Genomic DNA, 22366 nt, shown 5'->3' with positions numbered 1-22366 from the left:
GACGATTCTTTGATATATCTGTATTTTAGAACTACTGATGTACCAAGGGAGAAGTTTTCTTGTCACTTTACTTGCAAGATATCAACCAGTTTATTTGGAGCTCCTAGAAATAGATATACTAGGGATGGCTCTCTGTACTCCAGTAGTCTCTTTGTATTTGCATATTTGAAGCAGCATTGTCCAGTACACTCTATGAACATGTAACGTCCTCTGTGTTGCCATTACTCACATGTAGAACGTGTCTGTAATCAGTTTTTATTTTATGTCACATTCATCTGCATTTGCAGCATTTCAAAGACTAGTCTGCAACATCTTGGCACAGATGGGGAAGGCAGAGTTGCTTATAAGTTCCAGAACTACAAAGACACAGATCAAACATACGATATTAATAAATAGCTTGGATGGGGGGTGGGGAGAGGGGAAGGATTAAAAATTAGGTTATTTATTTAGAAAGTTGAAAGTCTCCATTTGTGATCATTACTCTGTTCTTAAAAGGAAATAGGTGCTGGATTTTATGTTTTGTTTTTTGCTCCAGTCCTCACGTTTCCCTCCTTCCCCTTCCTCCTGTTTTAAATTAAAATCTAAAGACAGCCCAAAAGAGTATATGTAACTGCAAAAAGGATGTGGTAAATCATGGCAGAGGTTTGTGATCTCACAGACGTGGTGGTGTCAGGGATGAAGACCAAAGGCGAATCCTTAGCTTCCAGTGGATTTACTTGAAATCCCTCACCCTTGTAGCCTATCATGGATAATAGCATATCATGGATAATTACATTTTTACAAACGGTAGAGAAAATCATTTTGACACACACATAGTATTTTCCAGCCAGACCGGCTTTTCAATCTTTTACAGCTTTCATGCATTAAGGCTCACATATTCTTTGTTTATTTTTAAAATATTATCATTAATAATAGGTTTGTTCTGTGGTCAACCTCTGAGTAGAAGACACTGAGGAAGACCCATTTTTCTCTGTTTTCCTCAAGTCAAACATTTGATACCTTTTCCTTTGGAGAAGTTTGTGCTACTCATGTTTTTCATTTAAAAAGTTATGGCAACCAAATTTTTCATGGAGATTTTTAGGAGCTTTGGTCATTTTTTCAGCTTATTGCTATGTGAAAGAGAGTGAATTATGTTTAGTGGCAAAGCACTGGGTAGGGAGGGAAACCGAGGAAGAAATCATAGAAGAAATATTGTCATTGATTTGTTTGCAGTACTGTGCAATGATGTGAATTCTGGCTCAGTGAACTTAGGGAAGGTTGTCCCCATAGCCACTCAGCTGCATCAAAATTCCAGGGCCCAGGAAAAACTGGGGGACAGTATTCACTTTTCTTAACCCTTTCTGATCAGATGTGGTATTTCATTTTGAAAATGAAATTAATTCCCCTGAGGCCTTTGAAAACTTTAATAATGCACAATAAATAAAATCATATCTAATAACTCAACAGTTTCCTTTGGCACCATCATCATCTTTTAGATGTACTGCAATGGCAGAAACATAAATACTTGCAGGCTTCGAAAGCCCAGCTTCTATTTGCTAAATAAACTTGGCTGCTTTAAATTCCTCTGTGTACAGTCATTAATACAATCCACTCTGACAGCATTTAATTAAAGTGCTTTTCTCTATTAAATTCATTAAAAATTCTGCCCCCCTGCCCCCCCGCAATGTGTATAACTGCTTTCCAGATGCTGAGTGGCAGGGACCTATGAGGTTCCCTTTAAATAACTTCTGATTTCTCTTTGTAAAGTGTTTATTACATTCAATTTAGAAACTGTTAAATATGACTTAGAAGAAAAGTCAGATTCCAAGACATATTCCCCATTCCTTCAAGCAGTTTCTTTAAAAAAATAATTTAACTCATCTGAATAAACATTTATTATCTATTTTTCTTATAATGTATCAATCCTCCTAGGCACTTAAACTGGGAGGTAATAAAGATATGATTTCCATATCGGATTGGTGAATTTGCATTAGTTCTCAGCATATCCTAGGCTTGAATACCTTTGTCTACAGATTCAGGGAAAGCGAACAGAACAGTCCAGTATTAATAGATTATTGACAGTTTAATGTCTTGGCACCTACTTAGTCCATGAAGTATAATAACCAAGAAGCTGTCTGATATGAAAGCAGTCAATAAGATTTTCAGTGAAAACCTTTCAGTTAATTGCTGGTTGACCTTAGAGATTTCCTTTAGACAATACTGTCTTCAGTTTAGACCAAAAGGACCGTATTGATTGATAGAGTTTATTCAGAGATGATTATTTAATATCCATTGCTCCAGTATATGTGGTAAAATTTGCCTTTTCTGTGTCTACCAAATGAATTGTCTTTTTGGCAGTGCTTTTCACAAATACTCCCTTTACCAGCTCTACTTTGAAAATATCTCATTAAATCTGTTCTCTTCTCAGAAATAGAAAGTTGGGAATCTTGAGGGAACACATGATCAAGTGTTTTAATATGATAATAGAGTTTTGATAGAATTCTTTGCTCAGTCTGGAATTATAATTCCAACAGAGAATCTGACAAAGCTAAAAAGTATGCTGTCAGTAAGAGTAATTATATAATACCTTAAAAGCACTGCACCTTAAAACAAAAATGTTTTTTAATGCCAAAATGCTTTTTTGGTTTCCATAAGTATAAATGAGATGGCTTATATTTAGTTTCTAGATTTTTTTTTTTCATGGATTTTTTTTTTCTTCTCCATGATTTATTTAGTTTTAGTTGTGTGGAAGCAAAACACATATTAATAACAAATGAGTTTTAATAAAATCTAAATAAGCCACAAAGGTGGCCACAGAGCAGCCAAGGCTGTTTCTGGCCCTAACTTGAAACCATTGACTTCACTCACTTTGGACTGTGTGGTGTTGGAGCTGCAGTGATTGGGTCAAAGTGTGGGCAAAAATACTTGAATTAATTTTGTTACTTATCTTTCCTTGTTGGTTCTTAAAAACAAATTAGCATCATCCTTTCTACTCTAAGGATGATCATTTTGGCATTTAATATTTGTTTTGGAAAAGACCTACAGTGCTCTCCATAGCAGCATTGTGTAGACAAGCAGCATCCATTCACATTTCACTGCCATTACTGTCTCGGGGTTTTGTTGTGATACATAGGATCCCTTTTTAACCGAACATCTAGTTTTTATAATTTAATTTTCTTAAAGGTTTCTTTCTTTGTGTTATATGGATTCTCTCATTGTTGTTTGTTGTTTTACCTCCAGCAGCTTTTCTTGTCGTAGAAACTGTCCGTTGCAGGCCTTCTGAATGCTATTGATAGTAGAAATATTTCTGGAGACTGGGGAGGGGGCAGAAGGAAGCAAGCTGATGAATATTTCAGTTTTTATCCCTGACAACCGTGAGACCCTAAACGTACTTCTCCAAATGTCAATAATTTTCAATCAGATAATTTCAGAGTCGGGGTGGAATTAGAGAACTGCTTGAGCCACTGAATAGTGTTATTGCTCTAGGCAAGTATGTGTGTGTCCGTGAATCTAATGAATCATCATGAACTAGTATAACTTAGTCCTTCTCAGTACTAGGTGTATTTTTTAAATGAGTGCCTATATGAACTGGCCACTTTCTCCCCTCTTACAGCTAGTAGACATGTTCTAATTTCTCAGAAGACTTTTGGGCTATGTTATATGACTGTTGGAGTAGGAAATGGCAACCCACTCCAGCATTTGTGCCTGGAGAGTCTCATGGATGGAGGAGCCTGGCGGGCTGTAGACTGTGTGGTTGCAAGGAGTCAGACATGACTGAGCGACTAACACGTGGTGCAACACAATAGGACTATTGGGCTTCCCAGATGGTGCGAGTGGTAAAAAATCCACTTGCCAATGCAGGAGATGCAAGATATGCAGGTTCAATCCCTGGGTCTGGAAGATCCCCTGGAGAAGGAAGTGGCAGCCTGCTCCAGTATTCTTGCCTGGAGAATCCCATGGATAGAGGAGCCTGGTGGGCTACAGTCCACGGGGCTGCAAAGAGTTGAACATGACTGAGCTTGCACACACCTTGGATATGGCTATTACCAATACAGATGTATTCTGGAAATTTTAGGATAAATTTTAAGAATTTTAAGCTTCAACTGTTCATGTAAAACACAGTGCCTGACCCTGTGCTAAGTGCAGAATGCGTGAATGTAACACAGAATCTAAGGAACTCTCAGATTTGTGGAGAGATGGGTGTGTGGACAGATGACGATAATACAGCATGTAAGTAAGTTCAGAGAAAGAAAAGAACAATGCCTAAATCCTGGTGGGCTGGAGGACCCAGAAGGCTTCCAGGAAGTAGTGCTGCTCTGGGTCCCTTCCAGAATTCCTCACTAGAGGCACTTTCCAGACAGAGGGGACAGGGGAGGCAAAGGCATTGAGATTAGAGTTCAAGTGTGAGGACTGGAGCTTTTAGAGTCATTGCAGCACAGCCTGAAAGGCTGCGTCGAGGAGCACAGACAGGGCTGGGGCACACGCTGCAGACACGGCACCCAGCTGTCCGGAATGCGCGAGAGGCCTTGAAGACCTTGGCAAGACGTTGTGTTGGCTGTGGCAGGGAGGCCTGTTGGGAAGTAAACTAACTCAGGCAAGAGATTATATATGTAAAGGTCTATATAACAGCAGTGAGAGTAGAATGGAGAGGGGGAAATTAACCCAGCAACTATTTATAAGGGATGATCAGCAGCAGGTGGGATTGGCTAGATGTGGAGGTTCAGGTCGGAGGAAGGAGTCAGTGAGAACTCTCAGATCATAGCTGGGGCAATTTGAGGGTCTTGGAACAGCAGTCGAGAGCGTTAATGATTGATCCCCTGATAATGTCAGTTGTAAGTGTGTTTGTTTTGCACTGAGTTTTCGGCTATTAAATTAAATCCACCCCTAAGCAGCTTCACATTTGGAAGTATAATGACTTGACAGTTCTAGTTTCTGAGGACGACCTACACAGGATAAGCAAATATGCTTAGAAAAGCCAAGGCAACGTGGCACAGAGACAAAATCGGACTTGCTTTGTGAAGCTGGGTAGATAAGGATGCCGCATGACTGGTCTCATGGGAATATAATGGTTCATCTGCAGCTTGGAAACTGAAATCTTTCTTGTGGGAAAAGGAATTGCCGATCCAGTTACTTTGCCCCAGGGAGTCAGGAACTGGGATTTCTTTTCCCAGTGACCATCCTTGGTACCCTGGGAGACAAAGATTTATTTTCTAGAGTAAACCACAGTCAGAATAAGACTGCCTCACCCTGTCTGCTTTCCATCTCTCACCTGGTGTACTTACCATGAATTTTAGAAGCAGAAGTTTCTCCATACCTGGTTACTAAGATCATCAATGTGTAGAATGTAAAACCACTGTCCTCATAATGAATTAAATGTGGTTTCAAATTTAAATGAATACTCTAGAATTAACCTTCTGGATGTTTTACTTCACATGATTTAATTTTTCCGTATTTTTTTTTTTCTTGAAAGAAAATAATACCAAAGAAGCCAGTCTCTGATGAAATTAAGTGAAGTTGAAAACTGAAGGCTATATTTGATAAGCTCTCCTTTGACACCTTTTCTTTGCTAAGCCACAAGGAATCTTTGCTGACACTCTCTAGATCGGTGGTTTTTACCTCACTGTCTGAGGAGAAAACGCTTCTTTGATCATTTGACATTGTTTACCCGGTTTGGACATTACGATATGATAAACCATACTATGTCCGTGGTGTGGTAATTCTAGATACTTTGCCTTTTACCAGAGTGGTTGATTATAATGCACTGCTTAAGATTTGCTTTCTATAAAAGGAATATTTGTCCTTTTATGTGTTTGATTCACACAGTGCCGTTTTCTCAAGTCCTGTTATTAAGTGGTTACATCCAGAAAGCAAAAATATGCTGAGGTAGTGTTTTATTGGTGAACATCTAATATTTTCACTAACCATAACTGTCAGATTGTTCTGACTTCTGAGTGCCCCAGCTGTAAAAATCATACAGAAAATGCGGCCTATCATAGGATTCTAAACAGCCCCATGTGAGACCTCAAATACCTGGATTACTTTCTTTTTTCTTTTTGCCCTGAAGTAAAGAATCTAATCTAAACACCCTTTTTCCTTAAATAATTTAAGCCCTCTTCTTTGAGAAGCTGGAATGCAACATAACTGCTGTGTCACTCATGCCATTACAATTACGGGGAATTTTCATCTTAAGCTGAGTCTTGGCTGAGTTCTGTCAGGATAAAAATCTTCTGCTGCAGATTTTGACAGAATTGGGTATATTGTTTTTTTTTAATGATATCCAAAGATAGAAAAAGTAAAAATTCGTTCATTACCTACTAAAAATTAACATTTGGGAGAGGAACTTCTCCGTGATATAATTGTTCCTTGTTTGTCTTCACTTTTAATCATAAACTGGAAACACCGAATAGTTCCCTCTGTCACTTCTGGTGTTATTTTTATATTTTAATTGGAAGATGTTTATTCATGCTAAAATGAATTTTTGTTCAAAGCTTTTAAACAAAATAATTTTTGTATTTTCCAGCTAACAGCAGCAAGACCATGTTTGTTATGTGCTAGACAGGGATTTGTAATATGTAGATCAGAGTTCAATTTTGTGTATGCATTTTCTCATCTGATGAATAAATACAACAGAATCCATTGTTATTGTGAGAATAGTTTGTTATCGTTTTTAAGAAACAAGCCCAAAGGATAGTGAACCACTTCAAATATATACTAACTGTAGGATTTGAATAATTAAATTTATCATATGATCCCCAAATCACATCATACAATCTGTGTAAATCAGGAAGGATGATGCTTTAGTTCAAGAATCCTATATAATTTATTGAGATCCTTTAACTTAAAGTGTACACATCCTTTTCCTCAATGTCATCTTTGTTTCTAAGTCATTCTTTACCAATAGGTGTTTTCCAGTTATTTTTGTCACCGGATTTCTAAATAGTAAGATATGTGAAAGTGGTTTGAATTTTGACTCTAGTACTTTTCCTCAGGAATCATTATTTTAGATCTTCATTTACAGAGCTCTTGGCTGGCTACATGATGTCTGCTCTTGTAAAATATATCTATTTTCTACCTTCTTTAACTTAACATGTTTTCACTTAAAAGTAATTGAAACTCTGCTCTGATTAAACTTGTTAGATGAAATTTCTTCACCTGAAACAGTTTCTGTACAAGCATAATTCAGAGGTATTGCCAGTTCAGTTCCAGACCACCATGATAAAGCAAATGCCACAACAAAGTGAGTCCCACAAATTTGTTTCGTTCCCCAGTACATATGAAAATGATGTTTACACCATACTGTAGTCTATTAAGCATGCATTGGATTTTGTCTAAAAAAAATGTACATACCTTAATTTAAAAATATAGCTAAAAAATTCTACCCATCATCTGAAAATGTGGGGTTGCCACAAACCTTCAGTCTGTTTAAAAAAAAAATGTAATATCTGAGAAATGCAATAAAGCTGAGCTCAATAATGCATTCTATTCTTATAAGCTTGAATCTGTTAAAAACTCAAAGTCCAGCGCTCACTGGGTCAGGTATCACTGGCTTTTCAAAAGGTTGTTTTCATTTGATTTACATTTTACTTCACTTGAGAATTATTTAGCTAACTGGATTAACTGTTTAATAATTCTAATGGATCATTCTTATCCTGAACCTTTGCACATCTTTCTCTCTCGCCCTTTTGCCATTGATGATGTGTCATGAATTTCTAGTTTGGTTCTTTTAATGACATTATGAATTCCAGGTACTCAATTCATCCTAGCATTTTACACTCTTCATTATCTTTAACTTAAGAGCTCTTCTTTCATCCATGCTGGTGCAGAAGTCACTCAGCTATACCAATGAACACACCATGTAGGCATTTAGAAATCAGAATACCGTAGGTCACTGTCAGCTCTGGTCATGTCATGTTACTCTTTACTCGTTTTCACTCAAAAGGCTTCCCTGGTGGCTCAGCTGGTAAAGAATCCATCTGCAACGCAGGAGACCTGGGTTCAATCCCTGGGTTGGGAAGATCCCCTGGAGAAGGGAAAGGCTACCCAATCAGTATTCTGGCCTGGAGAATTTCATGGACTGTATAAGTCCATGGGGTCACAAACAGTTGGACACAACTGGGGGATTTTCACTTTCAAAGACACTTTAACATTACCTGTAACTTGAATCTGATCTTCAAAAGATAGGCCTTTCCTGTTAATTTTTAGGCAGAGTTTTGTGTTTTGAGATGACATTGTGAATGGTGGTAGAAGTATAGGGAACAGGGGGAAATGAACACTCATGGGTGTCAGGCAAATGGGGCTTGGGTGGATGGGCTGAGGGATGATTTCTCCTAGGAAGAAAGACACAGGGTTGTAGCCTGGACCGTCCTGAAGAATCTACTCTTCCTGAATTATCCCATGAACAGTTTGTGGAATGATTTTGGTCATATTAGGTCCTAAATTATCAAATAAACCTATATATCATGTGACGCTGATGAAGGAAAAGTTTTCATTGCTTATAGGTTCAGTATATGCCTATGTTTTATCTCTTTTGCATTCTAATAGGAGAGAGATTTGCTTTTTATGTGTCATGGAGTCTATTTGATGGGAATACAGCTCCTCATCTTGACCCTGCTTAATTTGCTATCAGCTCATCTCCTTGTATTAGAAAAGCAGCTCGCCCAGCTACCTCTAGAGTCTGCAGACTCTGGTCACTCAGTATAGTCAGATTAAGGACTACAACACATTTTTTTTTAACCCAAACCATACCAAAGTTGTTAATATAGTTGTTCTCAATTTGTTACTAAAGAGGAAATGACATAAGCCAAAGGCTGTTTTAGGAACTATGCTTCCTCTAAACCCCCAAGTTTAACAGATTATTGTGTCATAGTGTTTTTATGCTTTTATCTTTGACCAAAGTGTTTATTTTGAGAAACAAGTATTAAACTGCATTAAAAACATACACGATGTTCCAATGCCATCTTGGTTACAATATTAAAGGAAACTCAGACTAAGGCTGGATGAAATTGAACACATATTTCCATGTCAGACTTCCTACCATTTTGCTTGTTTGTATTGATTTCTCTTGACATGGTCTTCTTTTATTGAGCACTACTCTTTTTTTTTTTTTTTTTTTGGTTCTTATTCTCTCTCTTCCCCCTTCCTCCCCTCCCCAAATCCCCTTCCCATAGCTGTATGTGCTAAGAGCAATTGTAAAAGGAGACCAACTTAAATTAAACCTGCCTGGAGTCAAAATGTAATCTAACACCTGTAGTCTGCAATTTGTCATCACTTCATGGATACTGGTTTTTTTTTTTTTTTAATAACAGATTTCCTGAGTTTTGACCTTAGGATACTGTATAATCCAAAAAAAAAAAAGGCAACAAAACTAAACCATAGTTTTTAATAAGTCTTATAATGTTAGAATGTGAAATTACAACCATAAGAACCAACTCAAGTAACACCATTTGAAGTTAGAAATAGTGCTGAGTTGTACATCTAGGCAGATCTGTTTTGCCTGTGAAAATGTCTCTGAATGATAAAGTCAAGAGGCAAAGCATAATGCTGTGTACTTTCTCCTACACTTGTTCTCTAATACCTTCCTAGGTGACTGAATTCAGGTCAGGATGTTTTTAACTCTAAGATCCATTTTGAGTTTTCTAGTAAATGGTTTAGTTGTCATTAGGGCTAAGACAGAGCTATATATTCAGTATGATTTATGTGGTATAGAGTTTTCAAACTTTTTAGTATTGGGATCTCCTTTCACTATTCCTATTAAGGACTCCAATAATGTGCATATCAATACTTATCATATTAGAAATTAGTTCTGAGAAAACTTAAATGTTTATTTTTTTTAAAATAACTATAAATAATATGTGTATAAATGATATATTTTAATGAAGATCACTGTATCCCCCCGAAAAAAATAAGACGAGTACCATCGTTTTAAATATATTTTTGCAAATATTTTTAACGTCTGACTTAATGGAAGACCTCTGGATTATCATAATTGCTTCTGTATTCATTCTGATACAAAGTGTAGCTTATAGTTTGGTTGAAGTAATTGAAGAAAAGCAAGCCTCACACAGACATGTAATTAGAAAAGGAAGGCATATTTTAATAGCCTTTCCAGGAAATTATGATTTTCTTTTTTGATACAAAACTCTACAAGTGGTCATTTCTTAAAGGTTAGTTGCAGAGTGGAATCTAAAATGATATCAGTGAACTTTCTTTTTTTTTACATTATAATTCATTTGTCTGCCTTTTACTTTGAATAAGTATTTTACCTATTCATAATTTTATAATATCAATATTTATAAAATATTGATGTAGTGAGTTATGCAGATCTTCTAAATATTGACACATTTCATTGTATGATGTATTTTTAAAAAATTCTTGAATCATCACCAGTATCATCAGGGAGGTATTTAAGTATAGGGGAACTAAATTTTTAGTGGAAACTACAAGTTTTCCAATTTTTTTATTTTTGCTGGGAAGGTAAAATTTAATCATTGGCAACAAATTGTACAGATTTTTTTTTTTTTTAATCAACAGGCGTACTTCATTTTTAAGAGAATGTCTGCCACAAACCTAAGTCTGAATAACTATAGTATGCCTGTTGGTTGTTATTTCAAATAAAAATGATATTTATTTCATTACAAAGGTGCTAGTCCAGCTCTCAACTCACACAGTTGCACAAATGCTCTTTGCTCAGACAGTAAAGAATCTGCCTGCAATGCAAGACACCCAGGTTCTATCCATGGGTTGGGAAGATCCCCTGGAGAAGGGAATGGCTATGTACCCCAGTATTCTTGTCTGGAGAATTCCATGAACAGAGGAGCCTGGCAGACTACAGTCCATGGGGTTGCAAAGACTTGGACATTACTGAGTGACTTTCACTTCACTTCTTTCTCATGAGAACTATTTTACTTAGGTATGTCACAGAAGTGTATTATCTCTCTTAATCCTTATAAAACTGCAAGGAAGATTTTATAGATTAATAAACACTGTGGTTCTGAGAAAGTAACTTGCTCAGAGTTGCACAGCTAGTAAGCAGATGTGCTTTTTAGGATGAAGACTGGATTCAAAACCAGAACTTTGTAATCTCACAACTCCTGCTAACAACTTTTATATAAAAGCAACCTTAAGGATTATGCAGTGCCCTGGAGCTGATTTTAACGTACAAAAAATGGTAAAAACAAACAAATTGTTAGATATAAGTTCCTGTAATGAGTGATGGTTTCTTTACTTTAAAGCATAGTTTTGCTAAAGATGAATAATAGCAAGAAAAAGTAAGTTGCACAGAACAAAAATAGTAACCGGCCTGCAATTAAAGGAAGAGAGAATATGGATTAATCTAGTACAGCAGAAGAAAGATGTACTGAGCACTTAGGTGTGCCAATGTGTAGCTCACAGTCCAACAGATGAGAGAGACGTATGATAGTTACATTAATTATTAATTACTAATGCTAAATTCTCCCCATTGAGTTTTGAGCCAAAATTAAAAGTCTTAGATGCTGATTTTTTAAAAAAAGGGAAAATTTGAAATTTAAGACAAATATCTCAGTTATATTTTTTATATATAGTATACTTTAAAAATAGGAGCACTGACTCATTCATTTAACAAATTCTAATTGAGTTATGCATGAGGGCTTTCCAGTTGTTCTAACCAGTTTTTCTTATTGCCTGTTAAGTATACTTTCTCAGAATTTTTAGTAGAAGAATGCTTTCCTTCTTTGGATAAACTATTTTACCTTCTGTTATTTTTGTTAACATTCTGTTATTTTAGATGAGGTAAAATTAAACAAGTAAAAAGAATTCTGTTATTGACTCAAATGCAGTTAGAAGTCATCTATTGATGTTCACCACCATGGACAACCTGAAGCTCTGGAGACACTCTCACTCCTGCGGGTGAGGCTTGTCAGAGAGAGAGGGATGTGGCCACCTGGGAGCCCATTTTAACCCATTACCTATTACCCCACTAGATCAACCACCCTCTATAGTCACCTCTTTAATAATTTCTCATTTTCTCTATATAAAAAAGACCACAAAATCTTGGCATATTATAAGTAATCCAGTTCACCCCATAATGATACAGTGAATTATATACTTTCCTAAACTTAATCATTCAGGATCTCACTTCCTTCCCTGCAGGCAAAAGCCATTATATTTTACACATGGCTCCCAGCTGGTTTTCATTGAGGCCTTCAAAATCTATTTGAACACTGAGCAGTTTAAGAAGAGCTGCTTTATCTTTCTTAGTCAGTCTTTGTCATGGTACCATTTTGTCCTTGTGTTTTTAAAATTTTCCATCTCTAAGGCAGAAAAACAACATATATCCTTATTGTGCTTTGTTACTGGGCAAGGAGGTGTTGGGCTTTATTTTGAAGTTGATATCTCTTTTGAATATATTCACAGCCTTTCTTTCTTCATTGCTGTGTTCCTGTTCATTTATACACATGTATGTCATATTTCAGCCCAAAGAGATTTCAGTGAATAAATAAGAACACACTTATTAAACTTTTACGTTTCTATTTGATTATATTCTACTCATAACTTATTCATCAACACTTGACTGTTAGAGATAGGACTCCTTATTAGAAAACTTTGTAGACTGCTAGTTCCAGTTATTATAGACACTCCAAAAAAATGAATTCTTTTTTTTACTTTTTTAACCCAAGGTCTATGGTTTTAAACATAATTTCTTTTAGACATGATAAACACTTCTGATGAAGAAGGCAGTCATCAGTTAAATGTAAGTTAACCATTCTTTTGAGGATAGCAGTGCCAATGCATCCTTCTGATTGTTTTGATGATAGTATTGCTATTTGTGATACTGTATTGAAAGTCCAGTTATATATGTGAGCTTTTTCTTACTATATATATATATATATATGCAGGAATATTTCTCTTCTCTCTAGTGATAGTGGTAGTTTCAAGTCCTACTGTGTTTTGGGGTAGATCAGATGATATGATTATAGATCACAGTAAGGGTTTCCCTCACCCTGATAGTAGAATGCCAAGGCCCCACTGCTCTGGCTCTGGCCCTGACCGCCCCTCACTTGTCATTTCTGTCTAGCGGAGGGCTGTCTGATGCCGTGCCCTATGATGGCAACGACAATGCTGCTGTTGGGAATGTGCTATATCTGTGCTGTCCAGTGTGGTGTTGTACAGTGTGGATATCCAGCACTGGAAATAAGGCTCGTGTGCCTGAGAGAGCTAAGTGTTTTTTCTTCTTTCAGTTTTAATGAATTTAGATGTCAGTAGCTGTGTCTGGCTAGTAAGCTGCTGTATTGGGTGGCACAGATTTAACTTGCTGCCTCCCTCAATGTTCTTCAAATGTACTGAGTGTACTTCTTCCTCCTAGCGTGTTCATTTGCTATTTTCCTCTGCCTGGGATGCCCGTCTTCATGGCTGGGTCCTCACTTCCTGCAGGCTTCTGCTCAAATGCCACCTCCTTAGGGAGCCTTCCTTGAATCACTGAATCTAAAATAACATCATCTCCCCCAAGTTCTTCTCCATATTCTGTGCTCTATTTTTGCTGATAGTGTTTATTACTGCCTGATATCTTATTTACGGTCTATCTCCTCTACTCTGGAGCCTTTGCTCGGTTTTCCCATGAGATCTTGCTCATAGAAGACAGGAGAACAGCATGTTTACAGACATGGGATTTAAAATCAGATATGTTTTAGATTCCCAGTCCTGCTAATTAGAATCTATGAGACCTCTCATAAATTACCTATACTCTCTGAATCCCAGTTTTCTCATCATGAATGGAGTAAAAATACCTAGTCTAGGATTATTGTGAAAATAAAATGCATTTATAGATTTAGGCCAATGTTTAGGTTCATAATAAACTTTAAATTAATGCCACCATCTATTATTATTATTATTATTGAAGCTGCCTAGATATTTCACTGCTATGAACCCTCATCGTTATATTTAAAAAATAACAATAGAAGCTACAAAAAAGGAAATAGAAGAAGACTTTCAAATAAACCTTTTAAAACTCTCTTTGTAGAAATTATCAGAAATGAATTGCTGACCAGAGTAAGCTCAATTGTGATGGAGAAAAATCCAAACCAAAATGAACTGGGATGAATTGTCAGGCTTCAGTTTGCAAAGGTCATGAGGAAAGGGATGGATAGCTATCTTTACAGAATGATATATTCTGTTATTTGGGAAAATCATGTGAAGAGAGATGATGGACTTTAGGAGTACAAAGGTCAGCTTCTGAGCCCATTTTGAAAAAGGGGAAAAAGGATGAGGCTGGAAAATGTGCAGACTTGGGCAGATTTATGTAACTATCTGGGTAGCTGCTCTATCATACTTACCTTTTAAAAAATATATCAGAAAACAATCATCTGGGTTTGGAAAGAACTTGTTAGGAAAGAGCATATCTCTGTTTAGTTGGCAGGGCATTCTCTGTCTTGGTTGAAATAATTGTAAATTTTGTGGTTTCAAAAAGTCAATCAGCTAGAAATATATGCCTGCATTGTCAGATCATCTGAGGAACAGGGTGGTGTGTAGTCCATCCAGCAGGGGTCAGTGACACAGCCTCAGGCTAGAGTTACTCAGGGTGCTGGAACACCATGCTGGGACAGGAACCAAACTTGAGTCATTCTAGTTAACACACAAGGAATTTCAAATATCTCTGAAAAGTTCAGACAGACAAACCAAAATTTAGTCAAGTGGGAGTTCAGAAATCAGTCCTGTGAAGAGGTGACTTGATCCTGCTGTTTAGAGGGAGGATTTGGGAAGAGAGTTTAAACTGCCATCTCTGTCTTTTGGCTCTCCTCTACTTTTGTTCAGAGTATTCACACCATTGGAAGAAGTGCTGCACGACAGTAGGAACTCCCTGATTGTCATAGTAATGAGCTACTACAAGTGGCTGGTGAGGACATGTAGGCAGTGCTTTTGCTAAAAATTATCTACGGACACTAAGCAACTCTCTGCCTGGAGTAATCAGAACATTTCAGGAGACTAAAGATAGTTGAGACTTGGGGACTCTTTTTGTCTCAGATATTATGCACATTGTACTCTTTCCTATCTGGTCAAAAATACTAGAAATATCATTTAACCTTCATGCAAATACTCTTATGCCTTCCAACTCAATATACAGTATTGAACTAACCCAGGATCTCTCACTTTGTAGATCATTTCTATTGGTGTTATTTCTCTGAAAAAGATCTTCCTCTCCTATGAGGGCAGTGACATTGTCATTGTTCCTTGGAAACCTACTTTCTTAGACTGACTGCTCCCTATGTTTAAAGTTTCCAACTTTGAGGGTGCTCTTGAAATGCTCCATGTTTCCAGGTTGTTATTGATTCAAGTAGCACCTTCACAAGGAACTGTGAGGACTAAATGAGTTAATCTATGTAAAGTTCTTAGAAATGCCTGGCACAGAGTAAGCGTTCAGTTAGTGGTAGCTACTATGATCATTGTTTTCCCATTCCATCTGTGGCTTCTCTCTATTCGTGCGTTACTACTGCTAGGTTCAAAGTTAGAAGGGGAGGGAAAATAGGCCAATTGGTGGGACCTCAGGAGAAGAACAAACCCTATCATGCAGAAAGATTAGAGTAACTTCAAAGTATAGTTTTGGAAAATCTCTTTAAATCTAACCAATGCACAATGGAAAACCCCTAAAGAACCACTCTAATTATTTAATTAAATGGAACCGTTATGCTGACTTTTACTACAGAAGGCAAGCATAATTTAGAAAATGGGGCATTTTAATTCTCTTTTGTTTTCCAATTAACGCAATTGCTCTAAAAGGAGGTCCTGTGCGTGAGTGTACATGTTCTATGAGTACATATTCCCTGCGTAATTTCAGTCTCTCTCTTATTCTTTCTTACCCCCCCCCCCCCAAAAAAAAACAACCAAACAAAAAACCCTCACCTGTTGACATGGAGGTTTATTTATTACAGTGCTCAGGCTACCCAGATTACAACCTTGGAGCAAATGTCTTCCTGCCGTCAAAGCTGCCCTGAACACGCAGGCCCACCACGCAGCTTTCCTCTCCCTGTGGCTATAATTAGGACATTGAAGTAATGGAGCTCTCACTTTTTTGCTGATGCCAGCTCACCACAGCAGACCACATGAGTTTACTCTTAGTTGAAAGTGGTAAAGAAAATGCCAAGAACATTCATTTTAATTGGTCAACATTATATGGGCCTTTAGTGCCACCGTTTTATGGTCCTCTGTTTTAGATTTCTTTCTGCCACCGGCCATCAACTATTATGATGGGTGTTCTTATGTGCATTTGATTATCCTTTTATTGTTATTTGTTTATGAATGATTAAAAATTTCATCCTCTTTTTTTTCTACCTAAGTAACAATTTCATCCGCCCTAATAGCTATTAAACTCTATAGAAAAGACTGATGTTTTCACATCAGTGAAAAATTAGTTTTTCATCAAATAGTCCCTGAGACTAGGAGAGATGGCAGAGATTTTTTTCTTAAATGCTTGCTCCGATGCTGGTATTTTGTAGCCTAAAAAATGGGTCATTAGGGTAATGCGTGGGGAGGGTGGCAGCGGTGGTAGCAGTGATACTCTAGTGTAACTAGACATGTTTCTTATGCATTGATTGGACTGAGTTCACTTGAACTCTGGAAAATGTTTAATTTGTTACTCTAACATGGAAAAGGCCATGTACAATAGGAGAGAATGGTAAAAGAGAAACATGTGTTTTTGAAAAAGTGAACTCACTATTCTTAAAGGCCTTGGCGTGGGGGTGATCCAGGAAGTTAGACACTGATCTGAGTGGAGGAAATACAGTGTTTGCCTTTGACATTGATAGAATACTTGTCACGGGGACCTTCATGATAGCTTTTTCATTACATAGCACTGCGCACAGAGTCGGACACGACTGAAGCGACTTAGCAGCAGCAGCAGCTGCTAATGTTGCAAGATATGAAGATTAGTCAGATTGAAGACGTTCATAAGTAAATATTAAAATGGGAAACTATTTCATGCAGAGAGGACGTTGTAAAAGCAGTTACAAAGATCAAGAATAAGTTTGCCCAACTGGTGTCAAATGCGGCTTCCCTGATGGCTCAGCCGTAAAGAATCTGCCTGCAACGCAGGAGACACAGGAGAGGTGGTTTGATCTCTGGGTTGGGAAGATCCCTTGGAGGAGGAAAAGGCAACCCACTCCAGTATTCTTGCGTGGGCAATCCCATGGACAGAGAAGCCTGCCAGGCAATAGTCCAAAGGGTCACAAAGAGTCGGGCGCTACTGAGGGACTGGCCACAGCTAGTGTCACATGACGAAACTAACGCAATGTAGGAATGAGTTTGATACCCTTTATTCAAGGGAGGCAGTCCTTGATGGGGCTGCAGTTCCTCACAAGCAGTGGAGCAGTGTTCTGGAGGGATTTGGGGCATCATTTTAGAGCAGTGGAAGTGGCAACACAGAAGACAGGGCATGATTGGTGGGGATTGTATGTCTGACTTTATTTAGAAAGATCAAACAACAAGGAAGTAAGTATAGAGCCCAGAGCTGACGTTGCCTTCGGGGATGGGCCGAATGGATACTGTGATCCTGGTCAAGCAGAGCATTTACAGCCAGCCACATGAAAGTTCAGTCTGCTGATGTGGCACCAGGCAGGAGTGGCCCCAACTTGGGTCTAGAAATTTTTTTTTAAATACCAGTTTTGTTTTATTTTTGAGTGGGGAATAGGTAGAAATGAAAGAGAAATTTAAATTAATTACAACTAGAAAGCCTTGATATGAAGGATAACAACAACAACAACAAAAAAGGAAGTGAGCTGCAAAACAAAGGAGGACTAGTTTGTTCTCTAGCCTCAGTGTGGACTAGTGGCTAGGATTCTTGGTTTTCACCCAGGCTAACCAGGTGCAGTTCCTGGGCAGGAAACCAAGGTCTCCCTTCAAGACACCAGGTGTTGCTGTCTCCTTGACATTAGTGATATTGAGAAGGTCCATTTATGAGTATAAAGTAGTCATCTAAAGTTCATAATTTAATAAAAAGTTGTAAGTTTATATATATATATATATATTAAAAAAACATTATTGTTTAAGGATTAAGATCAAGGTTAAAAGAAAATAAATTTAAGTCATTCCTAATGGAGTATTAATTTTCTGACTCAAATACTATTCCTGTGTTACACTTCAAGAATAATTTATGAGGCTGATATAATAATGACATCATTTATTGGATGTTTGGTCTAAGCCAGAGGTGAACAAACTCTGGCCCATGAACCAAATACAAGCTACCTCTTGTTTTTATAAATAAAGTTTATGGCAACATAGCCATGCTCATTTGTGTATGTTCACATTATAAAGATAGAATTGAAACATCACAACAGAGATGGTGAGGCCCTGCTAAGGCTAAAATATTTCCTACCTGGCCCTTTGCTGAAAAAGTTTGTCAACCTCTGGTTTAAGGCAGGCACTGTTCTTTACATGCAATATGTCATTTAATCCTTACAATATCCCTAGGAAGCTAGTGTCTTATCCTTCTTTCATATATGATGAAATTGAGGCTTAAAAATGTTTAGTGTCTTGCACAGAGACACCCAGCTCTGTGGAAGAATCGGGACATGAATTCATGTGATCTCATTTACAGAGCCTGCATTTTTCCTCTGGGTCCAGTTTCTTTGTCCTTGGGCTCCAGAGAGGCGGCACATCATACCGGTTAACAGCAAGACCCTGGAGCCAGACCCTTTGAATTTGAATAACCTTGGGCAACATGTGACTTAACTTCTTTGTGCCTCAGAATGGAAACATTACTATTATTAACCTCTTGTTTTGTAGATGAGATTCTGAATCTCCAGAAATTCAGTTTTCAGAAGACCTGAACTTACAATGACTATGCATTACTAAAATGCTAAGCAGACAACATGTATTTTAGAAGAATGATGGCTTTTGAAAGGTGAAATAGTGAATCAAATGTTATTATTATTATTTTTTTTTAATTATTAGGTCCTTCACAGACAGCAGTCTCAGCCAGCCAAGGAGAGCTCTCCTCCCAGAGAAGAAGCACCCCCACCACCTCCTCCGACCGAAGACAGTTGTGCCAAAAAGCCTCGGTCTCGTACAAAGATCTCTTTGGAAGCCCTTGGTATCCTCCAAAGCTTCATTCATGATGTGGGCCTCTACCCTGATCAGGAAGCTATCCATACTCTTTCTGCTCAGCTGGATCTCCCCAAACACACCATCATCAAGTTCTTCCAGAACCAGCGGTACCACGTGAAACATCATGGGAAGCTCAAGGAACACCTGGGCTCGGCAGTAGATGTGGCCGAGTATAAGGACGAGGAGCTGCTGACGGAGTCAGAAGAGAATGACAGTGAGGAAGGCTCGGAGGAGATGTACAAAGTGGAGGCTGAGGAGGAGAATGCGGAGAAAAGTAAGGCCGCACCCGCTGAAATTGACCAGAGATAATGTGAACTCCAATCAGGCAAAGCAATACACCGGTCCAAGGATTTTCTGTTTTAGTTTCTCTGAAAACTTTTTTTTTTTTTTTGCCTTATTTTACTTTTGTCTTTTTTGGTCTTTTTGTTCTCCTTCCTTTTTTTTTTTTTTTTTTGACATTTCTTTGTTGCACAGGATACACCTGTAGACTGAATAAATTCAGTATTTCCGAATCAGACATCGCCTTGGCAAAGACACTAAAGTGTTATGCTTTACAATGGACTGGATCGTAGTCATTATAATCACAGGAGACTCTGCCTTCATTATCCTTGCACTTATGGAAGAGACACCAGGCAAGTTCCCAGATGAAAAGACCTACGAAATAAATGAAGGAAGCTACAAGTGTGTGTGTATATGTATATGTATATATCTATATATTTACATATATATATTAAATTGCATGGGACAGAGAACTTTACAATCCGAAAGAATAGACTGTGAAATGAGTTCTTAAAGAAGAGACTTGTTTATGTATTAAAAAAAAACAAACCACTTCACAGTGAGTCGCTTTGGCTTTTTGATAAACTGCGGCCTGCTCTCAGGGTGGGGTGACTTATTTTTGAATTCCTATTTATTTTCTGTGTTTGTCCCTGATTTTTTTTTTTTTTTAATTCTATGGCTTCCTATCTGGCAGCTTGATGGGTAATTTTTGAGGTATGTATTTAACTAAATAAATCAACACTGCCAAAAAAAGTAAAAGAAAGAAAGAAGAATAAAGTGGAAAAAAAATCAGGGCACCTTAAAATGATACCAGTCACATTAATCTTAAAGACACAATGCACACTTAAATGACTCAATGTGTTCCGTTACTCAACTTGTTGTTACTGTAGTGAACAGGTGCATTTCTGTGGAATTCCAAACGAGTGAAGCTGAAATTCAGTGCAGAGAAAACTCGTTTATTAGTGCAGCCTCGATAAAATGACATTTTGACATCAGACAAGTGGAATTCACAGTATGAGCCACATTTTATTGTGAAATTTATTTACCTGCTCGTGGCTTCAGATCTTAAAATTAATAAGCCTGCTCATTTTAACTTGTTTATTGTTGCTGTTTTCTTTTACTTTTCTTTTTTTTTTTTAAATAGAAAATAGTTCAATGTAATGTTAAGTTAGAAAAGAAGTTGCTGCCCAGGTAAAGGGGCTCCTTCTCAAATAAATCCCCGTCCCTCCAGCTCCCAAGAGATGTTTCTCATTTTTGTTTCACTTTGGGTGTCTTCTTCTTCGTATACATTCCATCCACTTAACCAGACATTTTTAGTCCTTGCTCTCATGCACCTCATCCCTTCCCTGCTATGGGAGCAGCCCTAACGAAAACCTGTTTTTAAATCATTGTGCAGCTCCAAGCAATAGAGTAAGCAAAGCAATTTCAGTGGAATCACCTACTTGTCATAAACTGAAACATTTTCCCAGTCACCTACATAGCAGTTACCTTACGTAAAGCAGAACTAATGCCAACTGGCTGTTTAAGGGAATGAGCATTAAAGCTGCAATCTACTATAGTTCTCCCACCGCCTTTAGCTTCCCATCAGAAACCATTACTTCCCACTGCTACTTCTAGTCATTGCAAGAGGAGACCTCACCTTCAGGACTGGCCAATCGAACCTAACCCATTCAAGGTGGCCATCAAACAGTCCCACACAGTTGGATTTTTTTTAAGAGTTGTGCTCTCATGCAACCTTGTCAAAGACCTCATGCAATATCACTTTGAAAGTTATTTTCTGTTTACTACACAAACATTGTAATATAACTGTTAATACTATTTATATATTTGAAAGGTATAAAAGGTCGGAGTTAAAAAAAAAAACCTCTATTTGTAGATATTAACTCAGAACTTACGATATACAGGGAGAAGACATGTTGCAATACAAGCTAATTCTAGCTGCTCAGTAACCTCTGGAGTTTTTAAAGGGACATTTTCCTGTACTTTTTCAAATAATGATGTTTAAAAAATTATCTTGACACGAGCGTCATATACCTTTGCAAAAGGATGGTGGTTTGCAGTCAAGCCCTGGGCCCATCCTTCCTATTTCTGTAGTATGCTGCAGCTTTAATCAGAAAGTCCGTGGTTGCTGCTTCCTGATCTCCGAGTTACTCTTTTCCAAATTGTCTTCTTACACTGTTGCTGAAGGTCACTCTGTACACCTAATGGAAACTGATTTTGCCAAGCTCTTACAAGGTGGTTCATCTCTCGATGGCATCCGCATTTGGTATCTTTTACACTTCAACCAAAAATTTATTAGGTATTTTTCAATGCTAAGTCTTGCCTTTTATTTTTTAATTTCACTGCCAAGTTTGCAGTGGTTCTAAGTGAATCTGTGGGCATTTTAGCCTGTGGTCTTGCCAGATCTTTGCGAATTACAATGCATATATGTCTATTTATTCAATATCTGTCATATAATATCTATTTGGAAGAAGAAACTTTCTCTTGTAGTGCCTCTTGACAAAGCACAATTTCCCGCCCCACCCCCTTTTTTTTTTTGTGAAATGAAAAAACAAATTGTGTTTTATTGCGGTATCAACAATGTGAATAAGGATTAACATATTGTAAATGTTCTTTTTTCCATGTAAATCAACTATCTTTGTTATCACTAAGTGATAATTAATTTTTAACTTATGTGCATTGTTAGGCTGTTAGAATTTTTTGGTTGTTAAAATAAAACGCATTCAAAAAATATGACTTTGTTTGTCTGTTTTATTGGGCATTGCCTTCTTTCCCACTGAAGTTTTCATGTGGGATGAGACCTGGTGAGTGTAAGGAAGCTCCATTCCCTTATTTACAAGACAGCTGTACCTGCAATGACAGATGTTTGAGTCCTACCAAGGCAAGAATTTAATCGTACCTATAAAATGTATGTGCGTCTCGGTGTGTTTGTAAACGTATGCACGCTCACATCCTGAAGTTGGCAGCTGCGGGAGTCATTTGCCTAAACATTTTGTGGTATACAAACAAAACTCAGTGCATAAAGATATATTTATGG

General features: G+C 37.6%; 1 protein-coding gene across 4 annotated transcripts in view; it reads left to right on the top strand.

Moving 5' to 3' along the window:
• Positions 1-22014, top strand: part of SATB2 (SATB homeobox 2) — a 203489-nt gene extending 181475 nt beyond the window's left edge. For all 4 annotated transcript variants that reach the window (XM_055573034.1, XM_055573035.1, XM_055573033.1 and 1 more), the window contains one exon: positions 18898-22014. In XM_055573034.1, the coding sequence (XP_055429009.1) occupies positions 18898-19359 (462 nt within the window). In that variant the 3' untranslated portion in view covers positions 19360-22014. The remainder of the gene's footprint in view (positions 1-18897) is intronic.
• Positions 22015-22366: the final 352 nt, after the last annotated feature.

Source organism: Bubalus kerabau, chromosome 3 (genome assembly GCF_029407905.1).
Source record: "Bubalus kerabau isolate K-KA32 ecotype Philippines breed swamp buffalo chromosome 3, PCC_UOA_SB_1v2, whole genome shotgun sequence".
NCBI lineage: Eukaryota > Metazoa > Chordata > Mammalia > Artiodactyla > Bovidae > Bubalus > Bubalus kerabau.
This window is presented reverse-complemented; position numbering and strand designations above follow the sequence as displayed.